General features: G+C 45.7%; 1 protein-coding gene across 2 annotated transcripts in view; it reads right to left on the bottom strand.

Annotated features, from left to right (window-relative positions):
- LOC121579240 (protein Jade-1) overlaps positions 1 to 14334 on the bottom strand; it is a 219097-nt gene that overhangs the window by 33181 nt on the left and 171582 nt on the right. Inside the window, exon 12 of one of the 2 annotated variants that reach the window (XM_041893648.2) lies at positions 2015 to 2146. The exons of the other annotated variant lie outside the window; for it this stretch is intronic. Coding sequence (XP_041749582.2) covers positions 2015 to 2146 — 132 coding nt within the window. The remainder of the gene's footprint in view (positions 1 to 2014; positions 2147 to 14334) is intronic. 2 annotated transcript variants of the gene reach the window in all.

The raw sequence follows: 14334 nt of genomic DNA, 5'->3' as shown, positions 1-14334 counted from the left end.
GAAGAGGTCCCAAGTTTATCTTGCCACAACGCACAGTGAGGAGGATGGTAAGAGAAGTAAAAAAAAGTCCTAAGCTCACTGTCACAGAATTGCATCAAAGAGTGGCATCTTGGGGTCACAAAGTCTCCAAAACAACCATCAGACGCTCTCTACATGCCAACAAGCTGTTTGGGAGGCATGCAAGGAAAAAGCCTTTTCTCACTAACACTCACAAACGTAAACGTCTGGAGTTTGCTAAGCGGCACTGGGACTTCAACTGGGATCGTGTGCTTTGGTCAGATGAGACTAAGATTGAGCTTTTGGCAACAAACACTCTAAGTGGTCTGGCGTAAAACAAAAGATGAGTATGCCGAAAAGCACCTCATGCCCACCGTGAAGTATGGTGGAGGATCTGTGATGCTGTGGGCCTGTTTCTCTTCCAAAGGCCCTGGGAACCTTGTTAGGGTGCATGGCATTATGAACGCTTTGAACTACCAGGACATTTTAAATAAAAACCTGATGGCCTCTGCCAGAAAGCTGAAGATGGGTCGTCATTGGGTCTTTCAGCAGGATAATGATCCAAAACATGTGGCAAAATCTACACAAAAATGGTTCAGCAGTCACAAACTCAAGGTCCTCCCATGGCCATCTCAGTCCCCAGACCTCAACCCAATCGAAAACCTGTGGGGCGAGCTAAAGAGGAGAGTGCATAAGAGAGGACCCAGGACACTGGATGATCTAGAAAGATTGTGCAAAGAAGAATGGTCAAAGATCCCTCTCTCTGTGTTCTCCAATCTTGTGAAATGTTATAGGAGGAGATTAAGTGCTGTCTTGTTGGCAAAAGGGGGTTGTACAAAGTATTAACATCAGGGGTGCCAATAATTGTGGGACACATGATTTCAAGTTATTTTTTTTCTAAATGTGTGATTTTTTTTTTTACACCAAAGTAATGTACTTAAATAAAAGGTTGGATTTTTCTCTTTTTTTGCATTTGGGTCCTATGTTGTTTAAAAAAAAAGGAGAATTTTTGGAAGTCCTCGACCACATCTTAAACAGGGGTGCCAATAATTGTGGAAGGCACTGTAGCTCCATTCTTGTGGATTTTATTCCTTGTGTTACTATTTTTATTTTTATGATGATTTTTTAGCTCTGCATCGTTGGGAAAGGCTCATAAGCAAACATTTCACCATTAAGTAGTCGTGTAATTTAAAAAAACAATTTTATGTGGTTTTGGAACTAAACCTCCCTTGCACTGACCTGCTTTGTAACACCTTTTGCCTAGTTGTTTTGGTGGGCTGTCCCTCATTAACTGCTCTGTAAGCATTCCCATAGTTCGCTTCTGGAGCCAGTTTTGTCAACAAGATGCGGGCGTGGAGGCATGATGCTTTCGCCATGCTGTCACCATTTTCTCTCTCCTCTCTTTTTCTTCACAAAAGTGGCTGTGTCAGCTGCATGCGCAAGTAGCCTGGCTAGCTACTGCCCTCTTGAGAAGATTCAGACAAATGACTACAAATACTCGATCCTCTCAATCTGTATATGACATGAAACACATTTGACAGAAGTACCGAACCGTGTTTCATGTTCTAGTATCAAAAAAGTATATACGTTTCGGTATACCGTGCAACACTACTCAAAACCCATTGGATGAGAAGGTCAGAGGGGAGGGACTTCTGGCTTTCTCATCCAATGGGTTTTGAGAAGGAGGCGAGGAGAGAGGACGTGAGGAGTATGCGATTGAGATTCTCCCATGGTCTCCAGAGATGTGCACTTGCACACCCCCCATTATGGATTTGAAATTATTGGATTGGTGTAAGCATTGGCAGGGGGGAGTTTCCACCATTGTTAAATCCATGACATGGTGTGCGCAAGTGGTGAATCGGGAGACAGATGTAGATGGTGTGAGACTGGACTCTCCTCTACTCCCCATAGGGGATGGGGGAGTGTGTGGGTGTTATATCTCATTAACTCCCCCAGAAACTCACACCGCATACACACACACAGACCCCCCCCCCCCCTTGTGGTGTGTCAGACCTACCTAGCTGTTTCAGGAGGGAACCATTCTCACAGTTCCACCTCTCTTTCTTCTTCTCTGGACTGCTTTTCCGCCGCTCCTTCCCCCTCTCCTTCACCCCGTTCTGCTTTCCCTTCTGCCCCTTCATGGTTTTCTCTGCAGAGGAAATAGAGCAACATTACAGTGCAGCCATGCATGAAGTTAGGGAGAGGCAGGAGCAGGCCTACACTAGGATTTATTGTAGCGGGGGACTTTAATAAAGGGAATCTGAGGAAAACTCTCCTGAAATTCTATCAACACATCTCCTGTGCTACAAGCGAAGAGAACACACTTAACCATTGTTACTCTCTCTTCCGGGACAGCTACAATGCCCACACCCGCCCTACCATCGGCAAATCAGATCACGCCTCCATCCTGCTCCTTCCCGCCTATAGGCACAAACTTTAGCAAGAAGCACCAGTGGCAGGGACTGTTCAACGTTGGTCTGACCAATCGGAATCTATGCTTCAAGACTGTTTGATCACGTGGACTAGGAAATGTAGTATCGACGTATACACTGACTCAGTGACTGGGTTCATCATAAAGTGCATAGAAGATGTTGTTCCTACTGTGACGATTAGAAAAACGTGGATAGATGGCAGCATTCACGCAAAACTGAAAGCATGAACCACCGCATTTAACCATGGGAAGGTGACTGGGAACATGGACGTATACAAACAGACCAGCTATGACTTCCGTAAGGCAATCAAAGAAGAAAAACAACAGTACAGGGCCAAAGTGGAGTCGCAATTCAACGGCTTCGAGCAAAACAACACAGAGCCGTCGACGTGGACTGTGTGCTCCCGATCTCCGTGGCTGACGTGAGTAAGACATTCAAGCATGTTAACCCTTGCAAGGCTGCTGGCCCAGTCTGTTGTTCCCACTTGCTTCAAGATGTCCACCATTGTTCCTAAGCGAAGGTAACTGGACTAAATGACTATCGCCCCGTAGCACTCACTTCTGTCATCATGAAGTGCTTTAAGGGGCTAGTTATGGATTACATCACCTCCACCTTACCCAACACTCTAGACCACGTGTCAAACTCATTCCACGGAGGGCCGAGTGTCTGCGGGTTTTTGCTCCACCCTTGTACTTGATTGATAAATGAAGGTCACTAATTACTAAGGAACTCCCCTCACCTGGTTGTCTACGTCTTAATTGAAAGAAAGAATCAAAAACCTTCAGACACTCGGCCCTCCATGGAATGAGTTTGACACCCCTGCCCTAGACCCACAACAATTTGCATACCGCACCAACAGATCCACGAACGACGCAATCGCCATTGCACTGCACACTGCCCTATCCCACCTGGACAAGAGGGATACCTATGTAAGAATGCCTTCAACACCAGCCTTCAACACCACAGTGCCCTCCAAGCTCATCACTAAGCTCAGGGCCCTGGGTCTGAACCCCTCCCTGTACCATTGGGTCCTAGACTTCCTGACGTACCAACCCAAGGTTATGAGGTAGGCACAAATCCGTCCCGTGGGTGATAGAAACACATATATAAACTACCAGTCAGAAGTTTGGACACACCTATTAATTTAAGGGTTTTTCTTGATTTTTACAATTTTTTTACATTGTAGAATAATAGTGAAGACATCAAAACTATGAAATAACACATATGGAATCATGTAGTAACCAAAAAAGTGTTAAACAAATCAAAATATTTTAGATTCTTCAATTAGCCACCTTTTGCCTTGATGACAGCTTTGCACACTCTTGGCATTCTCTCAACCAGTTTCATGAGGTAATCACCTGGAATGCATTTCAATTAACAGGTGTGCCTTGTTAAAAGTTCATTTGTGGAATTTATTTCCTTCTTAATGCGTTTGAGCCAATCAGTTGTGTTGTGACAAGGTAGGTGGGTATACAGAAGATAGCCCTATTTGGTAAAAGACCAAGTCCATATTATGGCAAGAACAGCTCAAATAAGCAAAGAAAAACAACAGTCCATCATTACTTTAAGACATGAAGGTCAGTCAATAAATAATATTTCAAGAACATTGAAAGTTTCTTCAAGTGCAGTCGCAAAAACCATCAAGCGCTACAATGAAACTGGCTCTCAAGAGGACCGCCACAGAAATGGAAGACCCAGAGTTACCTCTGCTGCAGGGGATAAGTTCATTAGAGTTACCAGCCTCAGAAATTGCAGCCCAAATAAATGCTTCACAGACTTCAAGTAACAGACACATCTCAACATCAACTGTTCAGAGGAGACTGTGTGAATCCGTCCTTCATGGTCGAATTGCTGCAAAGAAACCACTACTAAAGGACACCAATAAGAAGAAAAGACCTGCTTGGGCCAAGAAACACGAGCAATGGACATTAGACCGGTGGAAATTTGTCCTTTGGTCTGGAGTCCAAATTGGAGATTTTTGGTTTCAACCGCCGTGTCTTTGTGAGACGTGGTGTGGGTGAACGGATGATCTCTGCATGTGTATTTCCCACCGTAAAGCATGGAGGAAGAGGTGTTATGGTGTTGGGGTGCTTTGCTGGTGACACTGTCAGTGATTTGTTTACAATTCAAGGCACACTTAACCAGCATGGCTACCACAGCATTCTGCAGCGATACGCCATCCCATCTGGTTTGGACTATAATTTGTTTTTCAACAGGACAATGACCCAACACACCTCCAGGCTGTGTAAGGGATATTTGACAAAGAAGGAGAGCGATGGAGTGACGCGGCCTCCACAATCCCCCGACCTCAACCCAATTTAGATGGTTTGGGATGAGTCGGACCGCAGAGTGAAGGAAAAGCAGCCAACAAGTGCTCAGCATACAGTTGAAGTCGGAAGTTTACATACACATTAGCCAAATACATTTAAACTCAGTATTTCACAATTCCTGACATTTAATCCTAGTAGAAAATCCCCATCTTAGGTCAGTTAGGATCACCACTTTATTTTAAGAATATGAAATGTCAGAATAATAGTAGAGAGAATGATTTATTTCAGCTTTTATTTATTTCATCACATTCCCAGTGGGTCAGAAGTTTACATACACTCAATTAGTATTTGGTAGCATTGCCTTTAAATTGTTTAACTTGGGTCAAACGTTTTGGGTTGCCTTCCACAAGCTTCCCACAATAAGTTGTGTGAATTTTGGCCCATTCCTCCTGACAGAGCTGGTGTAACTGAGTCAGGCTTGAAGGCCTCCTTGCTCGCACACGCCTTTTCAGTTCTGCCCACAAATGTTCTATAGGATTGAGGTCAGGGCTTTGTGATGGCCACTCCAATACCTTGACTTTGTTGTCCTTAAGTCATTTTGCCACAACTTTGGAAGTATGCTTGGGGTCATTGTCCATTTGGAAGACCCATTTGCGACCAAGCTTTAACTTCCTGACTGATGTCTTGAGATGTTGCTTCAATATATCCACATAATTTTCCTTCCTCATAATACCATCTATTTTGTGAAGTGCACCAGTCCCTCCTGCAGCAAAGCACCCTCTCAGCATGATGCTGCCACCCCCGTGCTTCACGGTTGGGATGGTGTTTTTCGGCTTGCAAGCCACCCCATGTGCAGTTGCAAACCGTAGTCTGGCTTTTTTATGGCGGTTTTGGAGCAGTGGCTTCTTCCTTGCTGAGCAACCTTTCAGGTTAAGTCGATATAGGACTAGTTTTACTGTAGATATAGATACTTTTGTACATGTTTCCTCCAGTATCTTCACAAGGTCCTTTGCCGTTGTTCTGGGATTGATTTGCACTTTTCGCACCAAAGTACGTTCATCTCTAGGAGACAAAACGCGTCTCCTTCCTGAGCGGTATGACGGCTGCGTGGTCCCATGGTGTTTATACTTGCGTACTATTGCTGGTACAGATGAACGTGGTACCTTCAGGCGTTTGAAAATTGCTCCCAAGGATGAACCAGACTTGCGGAGGTCTACCATTTTTTTTCTGAGGGCTTGGCTGATTTCTTTTGATTTTCCCATGATGTCAAGAAAAGAGGCACTGCATTTGAAGGTAGGCCTTGAAATAAATCCACTGGTACACCTCCAATTGACTCAAATGATGTCAATTAGCCTATCAGAAGCTTCTAAAGCCATGACATCATTTTCTGTAATTTTCCAAGCTGTTTAAAAGGCACAGTCAACTTAGTGTATGTAATCTTCTGACCCACTGGAATTGTGATATAGTGAATTATAAGTGAAATAATCTGTCTGTAAACAATTGTTGGAAAAAGTAGATGTCCTAACCGACTTGGCAAAACTATAGTTTGTTAACAAGAAATGTGTGGAGTGGTTGAAAAACAAGTTTTATTGACTCCAACCTAAGTGTATGTAAACTTCCGACTTCAACTGTAGCTCATTCTAATATTTCTACTAATGTACATTGCATTTTAGTTACACTGTTTATACACGCCGTATATTTAGTTATATACTGGATGCAATGTCAGCAAAATAACTGTTCGTCGGGAGATTCATGAAATGGGTTTCCATAGCCGAGCAGCCGCACACAAGCATAAGATCACCATATGCAATGCCAAACGTCGGCTGGAGTGGTGTAAAGCTCGCCACCATTGGACTCTGGAGCAGTGGAAACGCGTTCTCTGGAGTGATGAATCAAGCTTCACCATCTGGCAGTCCGACGGACAAATCTGGGTTTGGCGGAAGCCAGGAGCACACTACCTGCCTGAATGCATAGTGTCAACTGTAAAGTTTGGTGGAAGAGGTTTCCCTTAGTTCCAGTGAAGGGAAATTTTAACGCTACCGTGTACAATGACATTCTAGACAATTCTGTGCTTCCAACTTTGTGGCAACAGTTTGGGGAAGGCCCTTTCCTGTTTCAGCATGACAATGCCCCTGTGAAAAAAGTGAGGTCCATACAGAAATGGTTTGTCGAGATCGGTGTGGAAGAACTTGACTGGCCTGCACAGAGCCCTAACCTCAACTTCATCGAACACCTTTGGGATGAATTGGAACGCCGACAGCAAATCAGGCCTAATCGCCCAACATCAGTGTCCGACCTCAATAATGCTCTTGTGGCTGAATGGAAGCAAGTCCCCGCAGCAATGTTCCAACATCTAGTGGAACTCATTCCCAGAAGAGTGGAGGCTGTTATAGCAGCAAAGGGGGGACCAACTCCATATTAATGCCCATGATTTTGGAATGAGACGACGAGCAGGTGTCCACATACTTTTGGTAATGTAGTGTAGCTCACTAATATAGCTACTGCTGTAAATATAATATTCTTAGTATATCTTGTGTAAATTCATCCAGCGTACATGTATAGATTACATTTGGATTACTGTTACAGTACTATTTCGGTCGCTAATTGGATTCGTTCCAACATGTCTTGATTTAATTTATGAATGTTTTTCATTATTTGTGTACTTGTTTGACATTTTACTGCATTGTTAGGAGCTAGTAACATAAGCATTTCGCTGCACCCGCTATAACATCTGCTAAACTGTGTACGTGACCAATACATTTTGATTTGACATTTTGTCTCATGATACAGAGTAGATCAACTACTATTTTTTTCTACTGACTGGCTGTACCCTTGGGGACATACTGTCTACATACCACATGGCACCCTATTCCCTATATAGTGCAGGGCTGCAGTCAAAAGTAGTGCACTATATAGGGATTAGGGTGCCATTTGGAACGCAGATGTATCGTGCAGCAGTTAAATACAGTTGCATAAAGTATACATAGTCAAATACTGAGTAGGATACATTGCAGTCAATGTTTGATTTCATTATTGTAAACTAAATTGGGTGGTCATTTACATCCTCAAGTGTGGAAAACAGTCAGAAGTCATTATAAACCAGGTAGTTTGGGTCATGGATGCTGATTGGTTGAAACATAATTTCAGCCGTGTGTATATCAGACAATATACCACGGGTATGACGCAAAACTACTTGTTTACTGTTCTATTTACGTTGGTAACCAGTTTATAATAGCAGTAAGGCACCTGGGGGTTTGTGGTATATGGCCAATATACCACAGCTAGGGGCTGTATCCAGGCACGCCGCTTCACGTTGTGCTTAAGAACAGCTACAATTACCCCACCAGCTGGACTAATGGTTTGATGAGAGAAACATTCCATAACCTGACAGACCAAACTGAGAAACATTCCATAACCTGACAGACCAAACTGAGAAACATCCCATAACCTGACAGACCAAACTGAGAAACATCCCATAACCTGACAGACCAAACTGAGAAACATCCCATAACCTGACAGACCAAACTGGGAAACATCCCATAACCTGACAGACCAAACTGAGAAACATCCCATAACCTGACAGACCAAACTGAGAAACATCCCATAACCTGACAGACCAAACTGAGAAACATCCCATAACCTGACAGACCAAACTGAGAAACATCCCATAACCTGACAGACCAAACTGAGAAACATCCCATAACCTGACAGACCAAACTGAGAAACATCCCATAACCTGACAGACCAAACTGAGAAACATCCCATAACCTGACAGACCAAACTGAGAAACATCCAATAACCTGACAGACCAAACTGAGAAACATCCCATAACCTCACAGACCAAACTGAGAAACGTCCCATAACCTCACAGACCAAACTGAGAAACATCCCATAACCTCACAGACCAAACTGAGAAACGTCCCATAACCTCACAGACCAAACTGAGAAACATCCCATAACCTCACAGACCAAACTGAGAAACGTCCCATAACCTGACAGACCAAACTGAGAAACATCCCATAACCTCACAGACCAAACTGAGAAACATCCCATAACCTGACAGACCAAACTGACAAACCGTCCTCACTGAACAGAAACGGTCCGACGACAGCAAGGGGGAGGTGTGTGTGGTTTCCGTGGTGGGCAGGTTGAGTAAACCCAATAAATCCCTCACAATCAACACCTTCAATATCTCTAATCCCGAAAACACACCAACACACACGCAAATATTCACACGTATGGACGCTCGCTCACACACTTTCAGTAAATATACATCTGCACTAACATCTATTTGGACACTTATTGTTGGGGGACATGTTTTACCACGCTCCCGCTGCTTAGACCAACAGTGGAGCGGGTGGCGTGCACGCCAGACTTCCTCTCATGCTGGTTATAATAGAGGCTGAAGTGTGGGGGCACTGGGGTGTACTGTACTGTGTGGAGCTACCACTGGCCTCCTCCCCTCACGCTTCCCCTAACATGGAGGCGCAGGACATGCATGAGAGGACCTGAGTGGTACCTCACTGTGTCCTCCGGGTGGGTTGTGTTTCACACTGAGGCTACCCATGGTGTGCGTGTGTATACCCGTGTGTCCATGTTGTTTTAAAAATCTGTTGTGTGGGTGTGTGCCTGAACACTGTGCCCGTAAGTGTTTGTGTGTGACTGTGAATAGGATAGAGTGTATATTAATGAGTGATACGTTGGCTATTTGCAACATCCTCTCTGCAACAGTCCAACTGGGAGAAACATTTGAAAACATTGTTGTCAGTTCAGTTGCATTTCCTTCTCTCTTTCTGTCACTTCTCCTTCTCGCTCTCTCTCTCTTTCTGTCACTTCTCCTTCTCGCTCTCTCTCTTTCTGTCACTTCTCCTTCTCGCTCTCTCTCTTTCTGTCACTTCTCCTTCTCGCTCTCTCTCTCTCTTTCTGTCACTTCTCCTTCTCGCTCTCTCTCTCTCTTTCTGTCACTTCTCGCTCTCTCTCTCTCTTTCTGTCACTTCTCGCTCTCTCTCTCTCTTTCTGTCACTTCTCGCTCTCTATCTCTCTCTTTCTGTCACTTCTCGCTCTCTCTCTCTCTCTGTCACTTCTCGCTCTCTCTCTCTCTTTCTGTCACTTCTCGCTCTCTCTCTTTCTGTCACTTCTCGCTCTCTCTCTCTCTCTTTCTGTCACTTCTCGCTCTCTCTCTCTCTTTCTGTCACTTCTCTCTCTCTCTCTCTCTCTTTCTGTCACTTCTTCTCGCTCTCCCTCTCTCTCTTTCTGTCACTTCTCCTTCTCGCTCTCTCTCTCTCTCTTTCTGTCACTTCTCCTTCTCTCTCTCTCTTTCTGTCACTTCTCCTTCTCGCTCTCTCCCTCTTTCTGTCACTTCTCGCTCTCTCTCTCTCTCTCTCTCTTTCTGTCACTTCTCCTTCTCGCTCTCTCCCTCTTTCTGTCACTTCTCGCTCTCTCTCTCTCTCTTTCTGTCACTTCTCCTTCTCGCTCTCTCTCTCTTTCTGTCACTTCTCCTTCTCGCTCTCTCTCTTTCTGTCACTTCTCCTTCTCGCTCTCTCTCTTTCTGTCACTTCTCCTTCTCGCTCTCTCTCTCTCTTTCTGTCACTTCTCCTTCTCGCTCTCTCTCTCTCTTTCTGTCACTTCTCGCTCTCTCTCTCTTTCTGTCACTTCTCGCTCTCTCTCTCTCTTTCTGTCACTTCTCGCTCTCTATCTCTCTCTTTCTGTCACTTCTCGCTCTCTCTCTCTCTCTCTGTCACTTCTCGCTCTCTCTCTCTCTTTCTGTCACTTCTCGCTCTCTCTCTTTCTGTCACTTCTCGCTCTCTCTCTCTCTCTTTCTGTCACTTCTCTCTCTCTCTCTCTTTCTGTCACTTCTTCTTCTCGCTCTCCCTCTCTCTCTTTCTGTCACTTCTCCTTCTCGCTCTCTCTCTCTTTCTGTCACTTCTCCTTCTCGCTCTCTCCCTCTTTCTGTCACTTCTCGCTCTCTCTCTCTCTCTTTCTGTCACTTCTCCTTCTCGCTCTCTCCCTCTTTCTGTCACTTCTCGCTCTCTCTCTCTCTCTGTCACTTCTCGCTCTCTCTCTCTCTTTCTGTCACTTCTCGCTCTCTCTCTTTCTGTCACTTCTCTCTCGCTCTCTCTCTCTTTCTGTCACTTCTCGCTCTCTCTCTCTCTTTCTGTCACTTCTCTCTCTCCCTCTCTCTCTTTCTGTCACTTCTCCTTCTCGCTCTCTCTCTCTCTCTTTCTGTCACTTCTCCTTCTCTCTCTCTCTTTCTGTCACTTCTCCTTCTCGCTCTCTCCCTCTTTCTGTCACTTCTCGCTCTCTCTCTCTCTCTTTCTGTCACTTCTCCTTCTCGCTCTCTCCCTCTTTCTGTCACTTCTCGCTCTCTCTCTCTCTCTTTCTGTCACTTCTCCTTCTCGCTCTCTCTCTCTTTCTGTCACTTCTCCTTCTCGCTCTCTCTCTTTCTGTCACTTCTCCTTCTCGCTCTCTCTCTTTCTGTCAATTCTCCTTCTCGCTCTCTCTCTCTCTTTCTGTCACTTCTCCTTCTCGCTCTCTCTCTCTCTTTCTGTCACTCTCGCTCTCTCTCTCTTTCTGTCACTTCTCGCTCTCTCTCTCTCTTTCTGTCACTTCTCGCTCTCTATCTCTCTCTTTCTGTCACTTCTCGCTCTCTCTCTCTCTCTGTCACTTCTCGCTCTCTCTCTCTCTTTCTGTCACTTCTCGCTCTCTCTCTTTCTGTCACTTCTCGCTCTCTCTCTCTCTCTTTCTGTCACTTCTCTCTCTCTCTCTCTCTTTCTGTCACTTCTTCTTCTCGCTCTCCCTCTCTCTCTTTCTGTCACTTCTCCTTCTCGCTCTCTCTCTCTCTCTTTCTGTCACTTCTCCTTCTCTCTCTCTCTTTCTGTCACTTCTCCTTCTCGCTCTCTCCCTCTTTCTGTCACTTCTCGCTCTCTCTCTCTCTCTTTCTGTCACTTCACCTTCTCGCTCTCTCCCTCTTTCTGTCACTTCTCTCGCTCTCTCTCTCTCTTTCTGTCACTTCTCGCTCTCTCTCTCTCTTTCTGTCACTTCTCCGTCTCTCTAGCTCTCCCTCTCTTCAATTTGATGGCCTCGTCAGGTGCCACCAAGGGATTCGTCTTTTTGAAGTGTGTGTTTAATTTCCTCTCTTCCTGGGCGTGCTCAGCTGCGGTGTGTGTGTCACCGTGTCCCACTTCTTACCTGCGCTCGTTAGCGCCACACCAGTCTTTTTCTTTCACACTTCCTCTCTTCCTCTCTCTCACGCTCCCTCAGCCCCAGAGTCCCCTCTCCACACACACAGATATCCCAAACACAAGCCACCATTAACTGCAGTGTAGGGCTGTGGTTGAGAGAAACAGACACAGGATGTACAAGTACATTACCTTCTCACTACATTGATACATACAGAATTACATTGCTGTGACTTCCTTCCTGTGATAACCTGAACAAGGGTAAGTTCAGGACAGCAGTATGTGGCCCTGTTCTAATACAAAATGCACCCTTCTTCCTATCTTTCTTGTCCAATACCTTAAACATGTATCCTTTCCTCCTTGAAGTAATAGGTAATGGAATGGAACCCTTCATAATGGATTAGTGAATACTTCAGGGTTCCATTCCATTCCCATATGACTTCAAGGAAGGAAGGAGGGAAGGATGCATGTGTAAAGTATTGGAACAGAGCCTGCCCCAGTGTCCCACTGCTGTAGAGGCAGATGGGCAGGGCCCTCCCTGAGTTGCAGTGTCTACAGGGACTGCTGCTCTTCAACTACGGCTGTGTTCAGCCCTAAAAGCATGTGACTCACTCTAGTGGCTTTACTCTAAGGACTAGACAGACAGATACAGAGCAGTATTTTCTCACTGTGGGAGCTGAGACCCAGACATTGCCTGCGTCCTATATTGGCACCCTATTCCATACATAGTGCACTTCTTTTGACCGGGGGGAGGGGTGTGGTTTACATGACAAGCAAACTGATGCTTTTTGTGAGCTAGCAGCAGTAAAGAAAGTGAGTTCTGAGAAGTTTGAAGATGGCTGTGTGTTTAACATGAGAGCCAGGCCCCAGCGGAGAAAGAGAGAGAGAGACCGAGAGAGGGGGATGGGGATAGATATAGAGAGAGTGTGGGGGGAGGGGAGGGAGAGAGAGGTGGGTGGGGATAGATATAGAGAGAGAGTGGGGGGAGGGGAGGGAGAGAGAGGGGGATGGGGATAGATATAGAGAGAGAGTGGGGGGAGGGGAGGGAGAGAGAGAAAGTGGGTGAGAAAGAGCGAGAACGAGCAATTGATAGAGAAGAAGAGAGAGATGGCGAGAGAGAAGTAGGGAGAAATAAAGGGATGAGAGAGAAGTCGTCTAGTCATTATGATACTGTCAGCTCTGAGGGTGCAGGCAGAGGCCCTATCTGCGTCCCAAATGGCACCCTTTTCCCTTTATAGTGCACTGGTTTTGAACAGGGCCCATAGGGAATATGGTGTCATTTGGGACGCATCCCCTGAAGCAGTGTTCTATCACGGGGCTGTCTGTGTGTGTCGGCCCCTCATTTCCATGTGTGAATAGATATGGCTGCATAGCGCCGGGCAGCCAACAAGGCCCCTGATAGCAGTGAAAAGTGCAGAGTCAGGAGGTCTTAATACACAGCGGCGGGCTTTGGGGGCTCAGGAATGATGAACACTGCAAATTAGTACCGGCCTGGGAGACTCACACAACTCCCCGGGCCAACACACCGACACACACACACGCACAAGTGCACACACACACCCACCCTTCCTTTTTCACACAAACACAGGACCCACTCCAACATAACCTACTCCTCTTTCAAATGTTATGCACATAAATCTCACACACACACACACCTTTCCTCTCAAGTTCCTCCCTCCAGAGAGCCCTAGCTAGTTATTCTGTATCAGAGTGGCTGATTTCCCATTCCTACTGACAGACACACAGGGGAAGTCCTCATACTCTCTACCCTAAGCCCTTGACTTAGGCCAGTGTAATAGAGTGTAAGGCCTGTGAGTGTGTTTACTATGGGTCCAGTACTGGGGCCAGACTGTGAGGACATGGACATCCCACCATGACGACTATACCACTCAACTACTCACATGACTGGCTAGGCTGTACTGGAGTCAGGGTCAGGGAGAGTAGGAGCTTCCTATCTGTATGTCTGAAATGGCACCCTTTCCCTCTGGTGACCTGGTCAAAAGTAGTGCACTATAAAAGGAATAGGGCCATTTTATCTGCCTATGAGGATAGAGATAGTCTACATTCTAGTCAAGTCTTACAGTTTGCCTGCCTACTGGGTTACCTTCCTGTAGACCCAGAGCAGGACAGAGTAGGGTGGTGTGTGTCTGTGTGTCTGTGGTGTATGGTATGTATGTGTGTGTGTGTGTGTGTGTGTGTGTGTGTGTGTGTGTGTGTGTGTGTGTGTGTGTGTATGGTGTGTGTGTGTGTGTTGTCTGTGGTGTATGGTGTGTGTGTGTTGTATGTGGTGGGTGTTGTCTGTGGTGTATGGTGTGTGTGTGTTGTATGTGGTGTGTGTTGTCTGTGGTGTATGGTGTGTGTGTGTGTGTGTGTGTGTTGTCTGTGGTGTATGGTGTGTGTGTGTTGTATGTGGTGTGTGTTGTCTGTGGTGTATGGTGTGTGTGTGTTGTATGTGGT

Source organism: Coregonus clupeaformis, chromosome 13 (genome assembly GCF_020615455.1).
Source record: "Coregonus clupeaformis isolate EN_2021a chromosome 13, ASM2061545v1, whole genome shotgun sequence".
NCBI lineage: Eukaryota > Metazoa > Chordata > Actinopteri > Salmoniformes > Salmonidae > Coregonus > Coregonus clupeaformis.
Note: the sequence above shows the minus strand (reverse complement) of the source record. Positions and strands in the feature narration are given on the sequence as shown.